This window comes from Hyperolius riggenbachi, chromosome 4 (assembly GCF_040937935.1).
Source record: "Hyperolius riggenbachi isolate aHypRig1 chromosome 4, aHypRig1.pri, whole genome shotgun sequence".
Taxonomy (NCBI): domain Eukaryota; kingdom Metazoa; phylum Chordata; class Amphibia; order Anura; family Hyperoliidae; genus Hyperolius; species Hyperolius riggenbachi.
This window is the reverse complement of record NC_090649.1, coordinates 100,927,339-100,948,679: the sequence shown is the minus strand read 5'-3', so window position 1 is coordinate 100,948,679 and position 21,341 is coordinate 100,927,339. Positions and strand designations below refer to the sequence as shown.

Here is a 21,341-nt window from a genome sequence, read left to right as displayed (position 1 = left end):
GCACTGTTGTCCTGTGGGAAGCTGACTGTAGGGGCGTGATTTCACAGGAAGTCAGGGTAGTTAATCACGGTTGGCATATGAAAGTATCTCACCACTGACACTTTTACCACAAAGAACTCGCTCAGATATGAAAATAGATAAAGGTGTTAATTGGTTATATTTAGCAATTTCAACAGCTCAAAATTTTAAAACAATGTCCTGTTTTCCGTTAGATCGTGTTATTTAACACCACGTGGATGACACTATGGACGATGTCTCTGTTAATTTCCTGCTGTGTTTTTGTAACAATAGATTTTCTGTCATATTTCTGTTTAGGGTCAATGGTCCCATTTTCTATGCGGATTTTGCATGCCGAGTTGCGGCAATACCTGGGATTTCCTCTGGAGACTCTTGATAGACTGCACAACATGAAAATCATCTGCTTGAAGGTAAGAATAGGAGAGATTCGCAACACCAAACGTGTTGATGACTGTTAAGGTTTGAGAAAAAGTTAACAAGGTATTATGCCAACTGGGCCAAATCTCGCCATATACCCCGCTATGGATGAACCCCTTCCATAACCACATTTTTAGTCTAGTAGATATAGTAGAAATTAATATGCTCAAACCGTTTGCTTCATTCAAGCGTGATAATAACTTTCCCAACTATATGTCCTTTAGGTACATACAATTAAAACATGCTTTTAGGGCACAATTTGTGTCTGGGGGTAGATCCACACTGGTGCAATCCCATACCACGGAGGGGGAGATGATCAAAAAATACCTTGAACATGTTATCTCAATCTTATATAAAACATTTTTCCCCGAAGGTCAGTCAAAGGTGGACAATCTTTATCATAGCATGGCAAGTCGATATTCCAGGGCTTACCCCTGAGACCTGGAAAACAATCTTTGTCACGGTTAACATCTCAGCACGGGACAGACTTATCACTTCAAAATGTTTACATAGAAGTTATTTGTCACCTGATAGGTTACAAAAAATTTACCCCACTACATCAGGATTGTGTAGCAGATGTCAGCAAGGGGGGGCTAATTTTTTTTCCATATGGTCTAACACTGTCCATATATTTGATCTTACTGGCTCCAAGTACACGCTGAGCTCCAACAGGTATTCGTATTGCAATTGAATTGGCTCCTGAACAGGTGCTTCTGGGTAATCTGACTGCACCCTCTCTACCCATAAAATGCATTCTTACAGATCTCTCATATCATATGCCCGAAAAATAAGTCTTAAAGAGGATTTGTCAGCCATACTATCTCAGAAAAAAACCACATATATAAGTAGATAAATACTTGCTCTACTTTCATAACATATGTATTGCACTTTCCACATTTTGATTTTAGGACAAACCAGCATGCCCTGCAACTTCCTTTGTGCGGCAATGTACCAAATAAGAGTCAGGTAAACTGGAGAATGATCATTTATCAACAAGAAAAGTAATAGTGATTTTTAACTTTTGGATTGCCTGGTTAGTATCCTTATTACAGTACTTGTTGACCAGATTAAAATAAAGCATTGATTTTATGCCCAACAGTAACACTTTAAATGGAATCAACCCCTGTCCCCTAAAAAGAGATTGGATTTCTTATGTCCTCAAACAATTGGTGATCCTGAAGTGTGTCTACCTTAAACAGAAATGCCCCAAGAAATTTAGAAAGGTATGAAATGGTCTTGCTGGATTTCAGACTACAAGCTTAAGTTTGATGACTGATGTTTAACAAATGTGCAGATTGGGAGTTACCGGAGTTCCTAAGGGGAGATGCAGTCGGACCAGGACCCATTCAGTCCTCCGGGTATAATATACTGTATTTTGCTTTTGTTGCAATATTATTATGGTTTTTTGGGCCTGATTATGGATACAAGTAAGCCACATTCATGGTTACTGTTGTTGTGGTGTCAAGGAGTTTTTTTGACACGGTTGTTCAAAAAAAAAAAAAAAGAGATTCTCTAGTAGGCATCACCTGCACTGGATGTCAGGACTGTATTTACTATAAAGCATGTGTAGACATACAGGGAATTATGGTGGGTCGTTGTTTTTTACCGCCAGGGTGTTGTTGTTTTTTTAGCTCAGGCACAATAGCACCTCCCCATTGAGCTTTGTGCATTGAACAGGCACCATTTTCATTGGCTCCTGATCACTGTGTGCCAATCACGGTGATCAAGAAATGAAAAAAAGGCCTCTGGTCCTTAAATTGACTAGAAGCTTTGGTCTGAAATAGTTAACTTGCATAGGGCTTCTTCTAGCCCCCTGGAGTCCTCCTGGTCCCTCGCCGTCAATCCGCACTGCTCCCTTCAGTCGTTGTACCCCTCCAAAAGCTGTCTAAGCCAGTTGCTGACCACATGCACTGCCACTCAATCGCAGTGCAGAACCAAAATGACTTCAGAAACTAGAAGAAGCCCTAGGTAAGTTAAACTGGAGGAAAAAAATAATTTTACATTTCCTTTAACGTTTTTTATTGCAGAGTGCTTTCATGTTACTTATTTGGGTGAACCAGAGCACTTTTTGTATGGAACTTTCTTTGAATATTGAATTGTGCACTATCCAGGTCCATGATCTAAACCCCCTCTACTTCAACATTGGAAAGACATGCAAAGTCTCTTTTGTCAGGTTGAGTTTTCTACTGAGCTAGTCACATTCCGGGTATTGATGCATAAGCCTTGACAAAGGGACGCTTAGACACTCCCAAAGGTTAATTTATAGTATGGTGTGGAATAGGCTGTCTTTTCACACTAGTTTTGCACTTCATGAAGAGGGCACTATATTTAATGTAATGCAAGGAAGCTAAAAGTTGTAGTCTTGAATGCATCATTCTTCCTATTTTGAGTGTCACATTGTCACACCTGATTGTCCTGCCCACTTGCTGCTACTGGAGGGTCCAAGCCCTATCCCATAGAGCCATAGCAAACCCTGCCATGCACTAAGGAGGACCAACTGTCCGAAACAGGCTGTCTGCATGTTGGGTTGATGTGGCTCTGTAACATTTAAAGCGATAGGCTTGCAATACACTAGCGGTTTTGGATGTAAGCCTAGCTTCAGGGACATAAAGAGATAATTTGCATATTCAGCAGCGGTGCATTGTGGGTAACCACAATTACACAATTAAATCTGAATTATCGCAAATACCTTTTAAGAAGGCAAACCACACTAGAGCGAAGTGGTGACCTGATTTAGAGTTTGTCAAATCCTTTGGCTTGTAAAAGAAGTATTGCAATCTACCACTTAGCTTTTATACACAGTTTATATTCATATAACAACCTGATTGCTATTAGAGTACAGTACGCTTTGTTTCTTTCTGGGTTTAGCTCAGCTTTAATTCACGTATGTGATGACATGTGCGGTGGTGTGAATGCACAAGTCAGAATATGGAAGACGGTATCTGACTGGCTGCTACTGACAGCACTGCCACTTACCCCAGATTCTGCTCCTCTCCCTCAGCATGTTGTCGCGAGAATGACACACATGAAGAGACGGATCTGTCCTTCGCCTAATTGTTTGTCAGTAGCTGAATCTTGAGGACAGTGTGTAAAAATAGTCAGTAATGAATATGTACGTGCTTCTCACATAAGCATCTCTTTATGAGGCTCCGTGAGGCAGTGACACACGGTGGGGGAGAGCTGTATTGTACCTCGCTGGCTGTGACAGTATGCAGGAGAGATTCATAAAATGGAGGGGAGTAGCAGCTCCTGTGTCTTCACACCAGACTGGCAACTTGCTAAGAGAACGGTGCCTCTAAATGTAACACGGCTATTATTAACCTTCACATAAAGGCATGTGAAAGTTCCCATGTCTACAATGAAAGAAAAAATATTGTCCATTTACGGACTTTTGTTTTGTGACTTATTATTCAAGTTGCTGGCAGTTTTAAGCTAAGGAGGCTTAAAGTGTACCTGAGGTTACATGACACTCAGAAGATAAGACACAGAACATTTATATTGTGCTTTTCTCCTGGCGAATTCAAAGCCCCAGAGCTGAAGCCACTAGAGCGCGCTCTATAGGCGGTAGCAGTGTTAGGGAGTCTTGTCCAAGGACTCCTCACTGAATAGGTTCTTGTTTTCTGAACATGCCGAGATTGGAACCCAGGTCTCCGGTGTCAGAGACACAGCCCTTAAAGTGAACCTCCGGACTAAAAATCGACTCAGCAGCACTGAAAAGGCTTGGTGTTTCTTTAACCTCCCTGGCGGTTTATTAAAATCCGCCAGGGGGCAGCAAATACGTTTTTTTTTTAAAAAAAAAATTCTTTTTCATGTAGCGAGACAATGTCTCGCTACATGATAGCCGCTGCCGAGCGGCATCCCCCCAGCCCCTCCGATCGCCTTCGGCGATCAGAGATCAAGAGATCCCGTTCAAAGAACGGGATCTCTTGGAGGGCTTCCCCCGTCGCCATGGCGACGGGGCGGGATGACGTCACCGACGTCATCGACGTCGTGACGTCAAAAGGGAATCCGATCCACCCCACGGCGCTGCCTGGCACTGATTGGCCAGGCAGCGCACGGGGTCTGGGGGGGGGGCGGCTGCGGCGACGCGTATAGCGGCGGATCGGCGGGTAGCGGCGGTGATCGGAGGTTACACGCAGCTAGCAAAGTGCTAGCTGCGTGTAACAAAAAAAAAATTATGCAAATCGGCCCAGCGGGGCCTGAGCGGTGCCTCCCGGCGGCATAGCCCGAACTCAGTTCGGGCTTACCGCCAGGGAGGTTAACAGTTTCACATCATCAGAACTTTGTTTCTCTTATACAAGCCTCATTTTTAGCTGCACAGAAGAAAACTGCCCAGGCTTTTTTCCCCTGATGCTGTGCAAAGCATGATGGGATTTCTGATGTTGTTGTTCTCTTTCTGCTGTTTTGGTGCAATTTTATTTTTTTTACATTTTGAATTTGACATTTGAAGCCTAGGGTGTGCAGCTGGGAGGGGTTATCAGGTCACAGGACAGTTGGAACTGTGTCTCCTGCTCCTTGTCACCTCCTTTCAACCAAAAAAGATGGCTGCCCCTATGAATCACAAACATTTGCCTGTTCTTTTAAAACAGGGTGGGTAAGAGATTATATTACCCATCTATTCTAATTAACATAACTAATGTAACTTGGTGACAGTATGTTTGTTTAGGCTGAAGTTCCCCTTTATCCAGTACACTATCCAGCCAATGCCATATGTGACATGATGAGATAGACATGTGCATGTTCAATGCCAAGCATACAATTTAACCAGGCTGTGTTCCTTTTTTGTTTTTTTGTCTGAAAGAGATAAACCTTCACGTATACAAGTGACAGTTTCTCTAAAGTTGGAACCCTGTTGCATTATACTGTAACCCTCACTGATAAGTAATTATAGCCATAAAACTCCTGACTGGAAGAAAACAACTTATGAGTGCAGGGAAAGGATAACAAAAATGTCAATAGCTGATATATTTTAGCTCTAGGACACTTGAAAGACTGTCAGTGAGCAGAGACCATAAAACATTAAATGTACTTTTTAAGTTTTTAAACAAAACTGCAGGTTATCTTAGTTCTTTTTAGGAGTAGGAGGATAGATGCAATTTTTATCTTAACAATTTGTTTTCACCTCATGTTATCTTTAAAATAAACTTCTTAACTTATTAGACAAAGCTAACTATATCCCTGGCAACTTAAAATTAAATACATTAATTGAAAAAATACCCAAAATGTAGGAGAGTAAGTACTGCTAAAATGATTTTGAGTATATTTATTGCTTACTGTTGGTTTAAATGGCATTTCATTGATAAAGTGTGAAAAATATCACATAGGAGAAAAAAAGCAAATTGAATAAGGGCCTGATTCTCGTCTCAGTGGCATATTTCTAGGATGGAATATCTTAGACAGTGAGTGAACAGCCAGATTTTGAAGGTAATGCATTGAGGGCAAGAAAAGTGGGCAACCCTAAGAATCTGGGGGACTTCTAACAAGGGCCTGATTATGATGACTAGACATCTTGACCAAAGTACCTTCAAAAAACAGCACCTATGAAGTTGTTCCAGTGGTTAGTACTAGTCAAAATTAGTCCGAGGAAGGTCATTGAGGTTCATTGGGAGTGAAGGCTGGTCTACCTGGTTTACAAGCACAGAAAAGAGTTGCTGCAGCCCAAATTACTAGAAATAAAAAAACTTTGGTCATGAGAAAATGTTGTTGGAACATGCAGTGCATTGCAGCATATGTTAGAGCAAAGCCCCAGGCCCCCATCACAATGCTATGCTGACCCTTGTCAACTGTCAAACGCACCTACAATCTGCATTTGAGAAACTTAACTCTGCCATGGAACAATGGAAGACTGTGGCCTGATCTGATGAATCCTGTTTTCTTGGTCTAATAATTGTCCAGTTCTTAATCCAACCGAGCATCTTTGGGATGTGCTGAAAAGTCCAGCCCATAATGTCCCAACATAACAACTTGAAGGTTTTAAATGATCTTTTGCCAACATCTTAGTTTCAGATACTACAGAGTGCCTTCACAGGACTTCTGGGTACCAGGCCCCAAGGGGTCAGAGCTGTTTTGGCAGAATAGGGGGATTCCACACAATAGAAGGCAGGTTGCTTTAATGTTTGGGTCAAGACATAGAAAAAGACAAAAGCTGTGCATACATTTCCTCTTTTCTTTTAAGTGGGGTCTGAGGGAGCTCTAACCAGGCACAGAGCCTAGGCCTTATTTAATGTTGCCCTTGTTCTAAATGGGTAAGGGGTCATAAATGACCCATTTTACTTAGGTAGGTATGGCTATTTGGTCATCCTTATATTAAGAGGGTTGCCAGGTAACAGTCTCCCTCTTGTTATTTAATTCTACCTCCACTAGCAGTGATAATAAATTGGTTATCCTATCCTTAAGGCTAGGAACATACTTAGCAGAAACGCTAGTGTTGTGGAAAACGCAGCCTTTTTGCCGCTAATGGTAGTCAATGGGCCGCATAAAAAAAAGCCTATGCGTTTTTTATGCTTTTTAAAACATAAATGTTTTTAAAACGCTGGTTTTGTTGCATAGTTTTCAAAAACGCACTTATGAAAGTAAGTGGTAACACAGTGGTATGCGTTTTTCATGCATTTTTATCTGCATTTTTTTTTTAAACAAATTGTTTTCTGATGTATTTCTGCTTCCTGTTTTCTTCCTAAAGATTTCCATAAAACGCAATTGAAAAATGCACGGAAAACAAATACAAAATGTGTATATGCGAACCAAAAACGCCTGCAAAACGCTAGAAAACCGCATATGCAGAAAAAAGCGCAAACACACACAAAAACCACACATGACAGAAAACTCGACCTTTCACGTACAGCCATGTGTGCAGCCAGCCAAAGGGTCCACTATCGCAAAAATCTTACACTTAAACTAGTGCTGGGCGTAATGGAAAAAACTACGCTTACAGATCATTACGCGTAATTTTACGCTATTACGCATTACGGAATTACGCTTACGGCGTAGACATTTATCTACGGTTTATGTCTGTAATTACGCATGGCCCTTACGCAATTACGCGTAAGAATACCGTAATGCAGGTTGTTACGTTATTGCCTTACGCATAATTTCCTACTAGCAATTAATGCGTAAGGCAATGCTCCCAAGCGGAAAAGTTGACGCATGGATCAATGTTAGGTAGCCACCGACTTTAAGGGTTAATAGCAAAGCCCCCTTAATTGCTGAGAGCCTCAAATTTGGAGAATATATTAAGGAGAGCAGAAGGAATAAAAGGGAAAAAAAATTCAAAAAGACCTTATAGTTTTTGAGAAAATCGATGTTAAAGTTTCAAAGGAAAAATATATACATTTAAAAACCCGCCGATTTTAACGGTTAATAGCAAAGCCTGCTTAAAATTTAGGAACACCAAATTCCCAGGGTATATTAAGGGGATCAGTGGGAATAAGAGGAAAAAAATTTTTCAGAAAGACCTTATAGTTTTTGAGAAAATCGATTTTTAAGTTTCAAGGGCAAAAATGTCTTTTAAATGCGGAAAATGACAGGTTTTTTTGCACAGGTAACAATAGTGTATTATTTTCATAGATTCCCCCAAGTGGGAAGAGTTTTACTTACTTCCTTCTGAGTGTGGGAAATATAAAAAAAAAAACGACGTGGGGTCCCCCCTCCCAGACCTCTTTAACTCCTTGTCCCCCATGCAGGCTGGAATAGCCAGAATGCGGAGCACCGGCCGCGTGGGGCTCCGCACCCTGACTATACCAGCCCGCATGGTCCATGGATTGGGGGGTCTCAGAAGGGGAGGGGCAGCCAAACTTTCCCTCCCCCTCCGAGCCCTTGTCCAATCCAAGGACAAGGGGCTCTTCTCCACCTCCGATGGGCGGTGGAGGCCGCGATTTCCTGGGGGGGTTCATGGTGGCATCTGGGAGTCCCCTTTAAAAAGGGGTCCCCCAGATGCCCACCCCCCCTCCCAGGAGAAATGAGTATAGGGGTACTTGTACCTCTTACCCATTTCCTTTAAGAGTTAAAAGTAAATAAACACACAAACACTTAGAAAAAGTATTTTAATTGAACAAAAAACATAGCCACGAAAAAAGTCCTTTAATATTCTTAATTAACCATTAATACTTACCTGTCCCTTTAAATAAATGATCCCTCGCAATAGCCTCGGAAATGTTCTATCAGTTACAATGTAACAAAGTTTTTACAATGTAACTACACCGCACCCGACGTCACTCGCCGCTCAGCCGCCGCATACACTTACGCGTCCTTACAGGACGCTAAGTCCCCGCCGGCTCCCGCTGTCCACCCCGCCCCCCAGGAAATCGCGGCCTCCACCTCCACCGCCCATCGGAGGTGGGGAAGAGCCCCTTGTCCTTGGATTGGACAAGGGCTCGGAGGGGGAGGGGAAAGCTTGGCTGCCCCTCCCCTTCCGAGACCCCCCAATCCATGGACCATGCGGGCTGGTATAGTCAGGGTGCGGAGCCCCACGCGGCCGGTGCTCCGCATTCTGGCTATCCCAGCCTGCATGGGGGACAAGGAGTTAAAGAGGTCTGGGAGGGGGGACCCCACGTCGTTTTTTTTATATATTTCCCACACTCAGAAGGAAGTAAGTAAAACTCTTCCCACTTGGGGGAATCTATGAAAATAATACACTATTGTTACCTGTGCAAAAAAACTGACATTTTCCGCATTTAAAAGACATTTTTGCCCTTGAAACTTAAAAATCGATTTTTTTTTCTCAAAAACTATAAGGTCTTTTTGAAAAAAAAAATTTCCTCTTATTCCCACTGATCCCCTTAACCTCCCCGGCGTTCTATTGAGATCGCCAGGGAGGCTGCGGGAGGGTTTTTTTTTTAATTAAAAAAAAACTATTTCATGCAGCCAACTGAAAGTTGGCTGCATGAAAGCCCACTAGAGGGCGCTCCGGAGGCGTTCTTCCGATCGCCTCCGGCGCCCAGAATAAACAAGGAAGGCCGCAATGAGCGGCCTTCCTTGTTTTGCTTAGATCGTCGCCATAGCGACGAGCGGAGTGACGTCATGGACGTCAGCCGACGTCCTGACGTCAGCCGCCTCCGATCCAGCCCTTAGCGCTGGCCGGAACTTTTTGTTCCGGCTGCGCAGGGCTCAGGCGGCTAGGGGGGCCCTCTTTCGCCGCTGCTCTCGGCGAATCGCCGCAGAGCGGCGGCGATCAGGCAGCACACGCGGCTGGCAAAGTGCCGGCTGCGTGTGCTGCACTTTATTTGAAGAAAATCGGCCCAGCAGGGCCTGAGCGGCAGCCTACGGCGGTGATGGACGAGCTGAGCTCGTCCATACCGCTCAGGAGGTTAATATACCCTGGGAATTTGGTGTTCCTAAATTTTAAGCAGGCTTTGCTATTAACCGTTAAAGTCGGCGGGTTTTTAAATGTATATATTTTTCCTTTGAAACTTTAACATCGATTTTCTCAAAAACTATAAGGTCTTTTTGAAAAAAAAATTTTCCTCTTATTCCTTCTGATCTCCTTAATATATTCTCCAAATTTGAGGCTCTTAACACTTAAGGGGGCTTTGCTATTAACCCTTAAAGTCGGCGGCTTTTTTATATTATACGGGAGCGTAATATTACGCGATTACGGCAGACTGTATAATTTCAATAGGAGTTTACTGTCTTACGCGTAATTTGTTACGCGTAATAACGTAACCTACGGTCTACGCGTAATTAATTACGTGTAATACCGTAACCTTACACGTAACGCTTACGGTGCATTTGTAGGGAATTACGATGCGTAATTACACTGATGCGTAATTTCGGCCCAGCACTGACTTAAACTACATATAAACATATACAAATAAGAAATGAGTTTCTTACACAGTAAAATAAACCATGAATTACTCCCCTACAGTAGGGAGTATAAATCTAACAGAACCAACAGGTTTTTAACTAGCCCATCTCCTCATTGGGGATTCTGTTTTTTTGTTGTTTTTTTTCAAAAGCACTTAGTGAATGGCAGTTACTCTGTCCATTGAATCACAGGTGCATTACAAGAGGCACCATGTTTGGTTAGTGGCCAGAGCACCACACTCACTGGCTGCTACACCCTCTTACCCACCAAATCTCATTCATGGGGAGTTAATGGTCAGCTGAGCGATTGTGGTTCCTAATTTGTTCACAGTAATTCAGTAAGCTGAAGAATTCCAATTTGTTGTCCTTGGTGTATTCAATCATCTTCACTATGTACTTCAGCTACCTTCTGATTTCCATTTTATTTTTGTTTCTTTGTTCATTGTGATACCCGCTGTTCTTAAATAGTAAATTAGTCTTCCAATTATGGCAGATATTGGACAATTTGGAGAAGGGGTTTGCAGAAGATGGAAGCATGATCACCATGACGAATGCTAATCGGCAGGGTAAGTAGGATTCACCTGTCACCACGTGTTTGTTTTTAGTGGTTGTATCCTTGTACATCATGTGACCTAGGTGTAAGCAACAAGGGTTGCAAAGACACCTAGGTACAATGACTAAATTGACTTTTTATGCTGTATGAATTCTGATCTAAGATTCCCCAAGTAGCTCACAGTTATGGTGAAATTCCTAGCAGCCTAAAAGTATCTGTTTTGGTTTGGATTTTTATGTGTACAGTATACAAGCATGCTATGCTGATTACAATCAATTTACATAAAAAAACAAAAACAAATTAAAGTCAGTAGTCTTCTATTGGACTGATCTTAGAGACAATATTTAGCAACAAATAAGTGTAAATCTCCTTTTATTGGACCATTGCATTGAAGATTATGGCAGATCTTTACTTTATTATCATTCTTCCTGTTCCAGAGAAGTGCAGCAGGGCAACAGAAGGAAAACAGGAGGTATTTCCAAGCCTCAGTTTTTATTAGTCAACTTTATCATCCTGAACCACTGGTATAGAGCAGAAGTTCTCAACTTAGTCCTCAGTAAGGGCTCGTTCACATCTAGGGCGTTTTCTGCATTTTTTCAAGCGCAGGCGACTTTCAAAATCGCCCTAAAACTGCTTGTCAATTAACACAAGTCACCAGCACACCAGTATTTTTCATCAAATGCTTCCCACTTTTATTGTGCAATCATTCCCACACAGTGTGGAAATGATTGCACATTAAACTTACGAAGCATTTGATGAAAAATACTGGTGTGCTGGTGACTTGAGTTGATTGCTGTGATTAATGTGACTTTGCCATAAGTCACTTCACCAAGCACCCAGAACTTTTAACTGTGTGTCTGCTGAATTGGGAACACTAAAAGCTCTTGTGCAATGATTCCCTATGAGAGAGTTCACATCTGAGCGGTTCGTTTACGATCCGCCCAGCAAAGCGGTGCCTGTACCATTTTTGAGGCGATTTTGCCTCAATGGAAGCGATAGAAAAAATGCAAAACGCTCACAACATCGCTTTGTGCAGCGATTGTGTTTGCCTTTTTAGGAATAAATACATTGTAATTATTTTCTGGGTCAAAGAGTTCGCTTCCTGACTTCAGGGAGTGAATTAAAAAATCACTCTGTAAAAGAGCTTTAGGAAAAAAATGCAGCGCGCAGGCAAGCGACAGGAGGTGATAAAAAATTGTGCACAAAATCGCAAAGCGCTTGCAATTTCGATTTTAGATGTAAACAGAGCCTCAGTCAGGAAATTCACAAAGATGAGCTCTTCTACTAATGGCACTTCCATAACGCCTGTCCCCCAGGCTCGCTGTCTAGGTGTAATATTGGACTCAAGTCTCTCATTCAAACCACACATTGACAAACTATCCTCCTCTTGTTGCCTCCACCTAAAAAAAAACATCTCCCGCATCCGCCCTTTTCTCACACAGAACACTACTAAACTTCTGGTGCATGCCCGGATGATTTCACGACCAGACTATTGCAACTCTCTGCTCTGCAGCCTCCCTACCAACCGTTTTGCCCAGTTACAGTCCATCATGAACTCTGCTGCACGACTCATGCATCTCTCCTCCCGCTTCTCCAGCCCAATCCCCCTCTGTCACTGGCTGCCAGTCACAGCTCATCCACCTCTCCTGCTTCTCCAGCCCTGTCCCCCTCTGTCAGTCCCTTCACTGGCTGCCAGTTACACCTCATCCACCTCTCCTGCCGCTTCTCCAGCCCTATCCCCCTCTGTCAGTCCCTTCACTGGCTGCCAGTTACATCTCATGCACCTCTCCTCCTGCTTCTCCAGCCCTATCCCCCTCTGTCAGTCCCTTCACTGGCTGCCAGTTACACCTCATCCACCTCTCCTCCCGCTTCTCCAGCCCAATCCCCCTCTGTCAGTCCCTTCACTGGCTGCCAGTTACACCTCATCCACCTCTCCTGCCACTTCTCCAGCCTCTGTCAGTCCCTTCACTGGCTGCCAGTTACATCTCATGCACCTCTCCTCCTGCTTCTCCAGCCCTATCCCCCTCTGTCAGTCCCTTCACTGGCTGCCAGTTACACCTCATTCACCTCTCCTCCCGCTTCTCCAGCCCAATCCCCCTCTGTCAGTCCCTTCACTGGCTGCCAGTTACACCTCATCCACTTCTCCTGCCGCTTCTCCAGCCCTGTCCCCCTCTGTCACTCCCTTCACTGGCTGCCAGTCACACCTCATCCACCTCTCCTTCTGCTTCTCCAGCCCTAACCCCCCTCTGTCAGTCCCTTCACTGGCTGCCAGTTACATCTCATGCACCTCTCCTCCTGCTTCTCCAGCCCTATCCCCCTCTATCAGTCCCTTTACTGGCTGCCAGTCACAGCTCATCCACCTCTCCTCCTGCTTCTCCAGCCCTATCCTCCTCTCTCAGTCCCTTCACTGGCTGCCAGTCACAGCTCATCCACCTCTCCTCCTGCTTCTCCAGCCCTATCCCCCTCTGTCAGTCCCTTCACTGGCTGCCAGTTACACCTCATCCACCTCTCCTTCTGCTTCTCCAGCCCTAACCCCCCTCTGTCAGTCCCTTCACTGGCTGCCAGTCACACCTCATCCACCTCTCCTGCTTCTCCAGCCCAATCCCCCTCTGTCAGTCCCTTCACTGGCTGCCAGTTACACAAAGGATTACATTTAAATTCCTAATTACTCTCACCTACAAAGCTCTTCACAGCCTAGCTCCTTCTTATCTTAATCAGCTTATTTCCAGATACCATCCTACATGCAGTCTCCTTGCTATTAACACTATCCTTCTGTCTTCTTCCCTGGTCACCTCTTCTCACTCCCACTTACAAGACTTCTCTCGATCCTCTCCCCTCCTCTGGAACACTCTCCCTCAACATATCCACTTACTATTTTTAGGCACAATCTGCACCTCTTCAGGCAAGCATACTTTCCTACCTAGGACACCGCCCACTAACCACTATTTCTACCACTCCATACACAGCTTCCCTTCTCCTACTGTCCTATACCTTAAACCTTTAGACTGTAAGGCCTTTCGTCCAGGGCTCTCTTCCCCTTTTGTCTCACAATGCTGTGTAATGGGTGTACATGCCTCCCACCCCTGTGTAAAAATGTGCAGTTTGTTTACTGCATCAGCTGTTATCCACTCTTGTATTGTTTATTGTGTATTGCTATACCCTGTATAATATTGTACAGCACCACGGAAGATGCTGGCACTGTATAAATCAATAATAATAATAATAATAATAATGAGACATTCTCACCTGTAGAGGTGCTTTGATGCAACACAATTGCACAAAATTTCCTGTCCAGCAGGTTGAGGTGGTGTCATCATCACATTGTGCATTGCGCTACAAGCTTGCATGGGTCATGTCCTGAACAGCAACAAAGAGCAATAAGGGTTCACAAGGGCCTCAATGTTCCAAAAAATACAAAAAACGTTATTGTGGACAATTACACAGCCGTCAGTTAATAGTTAAAATCAGTTAAAAACTCAAGGAACCTCCAAAAAATACTCCATCTACCCCTCACACACACATCCTGCCATTCACAACAACCACATTTGGGCTCTAGCTAGGAAAGGCTGCAGCCGTTAGCAGATATTGGTTAAATACTGTAGCTGTCCCTCTATGTGACTGTTCCTTTGGGACCATCAGATAGATCCAGGTTACCACTTAGGAGGATAGCCTCTGTACAAATGCAAATGTCCAGGCCTGAGTGCACTCAGATTCCATATAACTCCCTCGCAGCATCAAGATGGCTTAGCAAAGCAGTTAGAAGCAGCAAGCCTCAGCGTAGCATAAGCGTTGTTAGTGCAGGCAATCTTGTAGGCAACAGTTCAATGAGGGTATTAGCCCAGCAAAATAGGTCGGTATAATGGTCAGCTTACATCCATTGGACTCGCAGGTCCCCGACTCACTGCGGTCCCCGATCAAGTCCATCTATACAGACACTTAATCTGCTACCTACATCAGCTGCAGCACATAGCTCACCCAGTAGCGTTCTCTCGGCTGGCATTCAGCACGATCTATCCGCCTACCGCAAATCCACTCTGGCGTGACAGCGGGGATCGAGCGCTCATGTGTTTTTGGTGGTGAGTGAGGTCGACCTCCGGAGGCTCCTCCCACTTACATGTTTCGCCCAATGGGCTTCATCAGAGTGACGTCAGAGGGAGTGGTAAGGCGTCCAATAGGCTTTTTATACTTTACAGTGATCATGTGACCTCATCTCCAGCGCCATCTTACTTTCTGGAAAGGAGCGTCTTTTTCCCATACAGGGTCATCCGATCTTTCTCTATATGTACAACAAAGAGTCCAATAATGGATGTTCTTCTCCCTGGAATTCTGGCATAACTCCATTTATTTTAGAGGTCTTTGGCTGTCCCTGATAAATAGAGGTGCAGAGGAGGCATATACATCAATGTGGTGGACATGAGGACAATATTAATCAATTAATTAAAGTAAATAAAAAGGGCCTCTAACAGTGCACATAGCAACCCCATCTCGACTAGCTGGCGGAAAGATGAGCCCACCTCACAAACCACACTCCAACACAACATCCATCCCCTCATACCCTCAACTTTAACAGGAAAGCCCCACCCATATTATAGGGTCAATGCAAAACACAGAGAAATCCATTTCAGAGTTTAAACCCGATGGAGACAATGTACCCAGTTTATAGATCCACATTGTCTCCACACGGCACAGTTCTCTTTCGATATCAGTCTTTCTATCCCCTTTTTTTCATTGAAACCAAAACTTTTACTAGGCTGCCTTTAAAGGTACCCCCATGATATTGCCGATCATGTTCCCTCAGGGGGCCTTTACAGTTTTCATTCTCATTACCCACATTTGATATGTGCTCCAAGATGCGTGCTTTAAAAGCTTGCATTGTCATGCCAATATAGTGTAGACCACAGGGGCAGGTATCAGAATCAGAATCATTTATTTCGTCAAGTACAACGGTGGATTGTACCCGGAATTATTTTTGGCACATACAGGGTCGGTGATGGTACAGTAAACATACATTAAGCATTACACAAAGTTAAGCAATTACAGTAAACATACATTAAGCATTACGCAAAACATACATTACATAGAACACATTGAAGCAGAAAGACCAAAGGGGTCTGACCAAGAGCTATGTCGAGCGGAGCTGCCTGCCACTATCTGAGCGGCGCTCACTACTCTGCAGCACTCCAGACCCCCCCATATAATGAGAGATAGACACAGAGTCCCCTCGTCCCCATGGTTGTGAAAAACAGTCCTCAACTCCTTGACAGTTCTTGTCCCTACAAACTCCCAATGCCTTGCTTGCAAATTTAGCCCCTGGCTTACGGGCCTCATCAAAGCAGATGGTTCAGATGTCTGGCAGGGGGCATAGATTTGAAGGGGCTGATGTTGATGTTTGCTGTTGAATGACTTGGTGGTGTGATGCAGGCAAGACCTTAGCTTCCCTGGCCGCGGTGGTGGAGTTGTGTGATACAGGCATAACCCTGCTTCCGTGGCCACAGTGGTCCAGTGGTGTGTGGGCGCAGGCCGGACTTTGCTAGCCTGGCTGCATTGTAGGATGAGCTACAGGCAGGACCCTGCTTCCACTGGTGGTGGAGCAGTGTGTTGTGCTGCCATCGATGGCGGCAGGGTGTCGGCCTTACTGACCTGAGCAGTTGTGACCCGGCAAGGGTAACAGGGTCAGCCTGGTCCTCCATGGCTGCGATAGTGGAGCGGCTCCCAGTCCAGTATCCTGTGTCGCAAAGGCAGCAGCGGCTCACGTGGCAGCAGCAGCCAGGTCCTCCATGGCTGCAAAAGTGAAGCTGCTCCCAGTCCTGTTAGCTGGGCGTCTTGGGTTGCTGGCAGCGGCGGCTCACGTGGTGTCATTTACTGGAGAGTGGAGAAGGAGGCGGTGTGCATGGAGGTCCGCGGCCAACCACGTGGGTGGCGGCCTGATCTTAAACGAGCGGCTTCTCGTGACCGCTGGCGCCCCGGTGACCGGCTCCTGGCCTGCCTGTGTCCCCAGGAGGAGAGGAATCCATCCCGGCAAGAAAATTGGGTGGATCCCGAGGGAGAAGGGGAAAAGAAGAGCCGGAGCCCTGTGTGCCACAGCGTCTGCTACAGTGCCCTCTTGAATTTTATAACCATGTACACTACCCCCGTGGTCCCACAGTTCATGAATGCACCAATATTATATTCTTTTTCATGTTTAGTGTCCCAGAATGTCTTGGTCTTATGCACAAAGGGACATACCTTGCATTTTCCGCAGCGTTACATATTCTTTGGGGGAGAGATGGAGGAAAGCCAATTTTTCCTTTCCTCTTCAGCTTTTCTGCTGTAGAACTCTGAACTGACCAAATGGTCCTTGAGGTTTCGAGCTCTTTTAGCTGTTACCGTGGAGTACGGTCCCACAATTTCAGCTATTTCTGGTGATGCTAATAAGATTGGCCAAAGGTTCGTCAGGCAGTCTCTCAAGGAGTTCCAATAGGAACCGTATTGTGTCACAATTCCCTCCTTCCGTGCAGCATTCGATCCATCCCTCTCACCCTGAGCAAGGAGGGATTCCCGATCTCTGTCCCTAGCTCTCTGTAGGCATCTCCTCAGGGTTCTATGGGGACATCCCCTCTCCCTAAGGCGCCCATACAGCTCACGGGATTCAGCATTGAAATCCTCCTCATTGGTACAGTTCCTCTTTAAACGGAGGAACTGGCCATAAGGGATATTCCTCACCAGGTGGTCAGGATGATGGCTGGTGGCGTGGAGGATGGTGTTGCCCGCCGTTGGTTTTCTATACGTGGTACTTACTAGGTGTTCCCCTCTGATCATGTCCTAGACCAGAATTAAAGTGAAACTTGTGGACAGTTAAGTCTAATGAGGTGATTACTTATCTGTGTTCCACAATCTCCTGCTCAGGGACCACAGGTCCTTTACGGACGGACAAAGTGGCTATTTTAACCCTTAGATGTAAAAAAAATGAGGTAAATTGAAAGTTTTTTTTTAATAATAAACCACATTATTAGAATGCATTTTTAATTTGCTATAGAGCTGCCCTGGGTGTTAAAAATGATGCTCGGTTCGCTTTAACATATGGCTGCCTAGACAGAGCTCTCCTGCAGTCTATTCACAGTTGCTATTAAATGCTACAGTAATTCGACAGGTTGATCTGCCTAAACAAATACAGAGCACAGAGCAGTGGATTTCTTCAGCAATTATATGTGGAATAAAGATTTTTCATTGTGTGCTGTGCAAGAGTTTGGGTCGGATTTAAGGTCCTTTACAACCCTGTACAAATGAGCAGTCTTCTGCTAATGGGAGCAGAACAGTTGACAAGTTCCAAACTCACAGCGAACCGAAGGCAAGAGGATTAAGTTTGCTCCATGTGTCAAACGTAAATGTATTTTTACCTAGAGTTCCACTTTATCATTCAGGATTTCATTAGTCCCATAATGGTGTTACTGTAACTTTAGGTTTCTCTTTCACTAACTATACAAGGTTGGTTCATATAAAAGATTGAATAGTTTGCACTTAGCTCTGTAAAACATCGGTCCTCAAACTGTATTTTCTGCTTAACAAAGATGTATGGGCCTTATATATTTGAAAGTTTGCCTTCCTTGTTCGAAACTTTGTTATTTCCAGTTTTCTCCCTCATCCACTGGAGCTGTCCCCCCGCTGAATAGATTGCTTTAGACTTATTTTTCTAGTGAACTGCTCAGACCATTTAAGTTATTTTAGCACAAGGACCTTAATGTTCCTTTTTTTTGTTCCTGATTAACTTTTTTTTTCTTCCTGTCTCTGCGAAAAAAGCCCCTAAATCCCGTCTGAGCTGTTAATGCATTTACTTTTAGGTAGTTTCACAGATTACTAGATGGTAAAAATTAACCATTTATAACACGGCAGCGTGCCCCCACGCCGGTTGCCTAATACAGACGGACTGCTGGGACTGGAAAGGGCAGGCGGGATGATAGATCGGAGAAACCGGCTACAATAACAGTCTCACCCGCTGAGAGTCACAAAATAGATTGGAAGTCATTTTGGAAGACTTGTGGATTCGGAAAATGAGTTCTGGGTCAGCCATGTAAGGAAGGTCAATAAATTCTCCAGGCAAGCATTCCCCTTGTAAAACAGAGACTCAGCTCGGCTTCAGGATTGAAATCCGCGGTGCATATATCTCCGATGCTTGGTCATAAATTATGAAACATCCTTCTAGCGAGGTCCGGTTTGGCCAGCCGTCACCTAAATCATTTTGCACGTCTCTTCCCTTAAGAACACAGTAAACTTTAAATGCCAGGATATGGGGGGGGGGGATGACGGCCTCCAAACATCTCCGCCATCTAATTGGGGAAATTGGCTGCCTGGTTTTAGGGAATATTGGACACTTGGAATACTGCCTAAAAGATATTTTAATTTCGAGGTGATTTATGGAATGAAACACGAGCATTAGCAACTGGGCTGCAGCTTAAATCATACGGAAGCACCAGAACCCCATCTGAATACAAATGGAAAGGGAATAAAAATAGCGTGAAGGAGACAGTGGAGAGAAGTGGCGAGGGCAACTGCAGGAACGTCAGCTTGCTTACCATTCATTAAGCCGTAAAATATACCGAACAAGACTCAACAACGCGAAAGTGAAACTTCTTCCGTGGCAGCTGTCAGTAATAAGACATGTCATCTGATTTCTGAGCGTTCTGTAGAGCTACTCTGGGTGACAGGTAAAAATCCACAGACTGGGAGTCTTCTGCCGGAAAACCATATGGCTGCGCTAAACTTAGAAATTCCATTCAGTTCATTCTTAAAGGGATCCTGTGCCCAAATCCTAAAGGTGGCCATTATGGATCCAATTTCTAGTGAAAAATCATTTGAGCGATCAGATAATTCTGATCAGAAGTGAAATAGTGTAATACGTTGTTCACTACGCCATCAACGAACCAATCTTTGCTTCCTATCTATCGCAACCGATAAGAAAATCCAAATTTTGGTACGACAAAAACCCAATCGGACAACTGTTTTTGTATTTGTCTGTAATCAATTGTGCCCGTCAACTGAAATTATTTACAACCAATCCGATCAGAATTATCTCAAATGATTTTTCGCTAGAAATTGGACCATTAGTGGCCACCTTCAAGTGACACTGAAGTGAAAAAAACTTATGATATAATGAATTGGTTGTGTAATACGGATCATTAATAGAACATTAGTAGTAAAGAAAATAGTGTCCTATTTTTTTTATTTTCAGGTATATAGTTTTTTTTTTTTTTTATAACATTGCATCATTCTCTAATAATTGCAGTTTCCACACTACTCAGCATTTTAAATGATTTCACAGAGCAGCCTCTGCAGAAAAACCATAAACAAAGAAGAAACCATGAGAGACAGTTGAGATAAGAGCTTCAAAAGAAAGTGCTGTCCACGACTTTATAAAGTTGCAAAGCTCACAGAAGCTCCTTTGCATAGATAACAACTGACGTTTCTTAACTTTTCTTGTACTGGAAACAATTTGAAACTCATATCTGTGCTAATAATGTTTTATTTCTTAGCAGTACTACACATACAAATCATTATATTTATAAGTTTGTTTGTTTTTTTCACTTCAGATTCCCTTTAAAGAGAACCCGAGGTGTGTTTGAAGAATGTTATCTGCATACGGAGGCTCGATCTACCTATACAGCCCAGCCTCTGTTGCTATTCCAAACCCCCCTAATGTCCCCCTGCACTCTGCAATCAGACATAGATCACAGCCACGCTGTGTGTGCTGTGTTTACATCTGTAGTGTCAGTCTCGGCTGCTCCCCGCCTCCTGCAGAGCTCCGGTCCCTGCCCCCATCCCTTCCCTCCAATAAGCGGAGAGGGAAGGGACGCAGGTGGGGACCGGAGTTCTGCAGGAGGTGGGGAGAGCAGCAGACTGATACTATACAGAAAAACACAGCCCGCTGCAACACGCTGTGTGTCGACAGCGAGGCTGTGATTTATGAGGGATTGCAGAGTGCAGGGGGACCTTAGGGGGGTTTGGGATAGCGACAGAGTCTGGGCTGTATAGGCAGATCCAGCCTCTGTATGCAGATAACATTCTTCAAACCCTCCTCGGGTTCACTTTAATAAGGCAAACTTGTGAAAACATTATGCAGGGTGGTGTCTCATAACTGCTTCTTGCTTTGGCTGGATGGCGTAATGGTGGCTGGATGGTGTAATGGTTAAGGACTCTGCCTCTGACACAGGAGACCTGGGTTCGAATCTCGGCTCTGCCTGTTCAGTAAGCCAGCACCTATTCAGTAGGAGATCTTAGGCAAGTCTCCCTAACACTGCTACTGCCTATAGAGCGCGCCATAGTGGCTGCAGCTCTGGCGCTTTGAGTCCGCCAGGAGAAAAGCGCAATATAAATGTTATTTGTCTTGTCTTGTTTCATTAGTTTTCTTTTCTCATAAATTGTTGTGTATGGAGTGAGACACGGGCAAGAATTGTAAATCGTATTCGTTCCTTCCTCCCCCAAAACAATTAAAATGTAAAATACATGTAAACATACAAATAAGTATGTTTCTTCCAGAGTAAAATGATCTATAAATTACTTTTTCACATGTTGCTGTCACTTA

General features: G+C 44.2%; 1 protein-coding gene across 3 annotated transcripts in view; it reads left to right on the top strand.

The window, feature by feature from the left end:
* Positions 1–21,341, top strand: part of TRAPPC12 (trafficking protein particle complex subunit 12) — a 232,474-nt gene that overhangs the window by 134,862 nt on the left and 76,271 nt on the right. For all 3 annotated transcript variants that reach the window (XM_068280348.1, XM_068280349.1, XM_068280347.1), the window contains exons 6-7: positions 316–428; positions 10,727–10,799. In XM_068280348.1, coding sequence (XP_068136449.1) covers positions 316–428; positions 10,727–10,799 — 186 coding nt within the window. The remainder of the gene's footprint in view (positions 1–315; positions 429–10,726; positions 10,800–21,341) is intronic.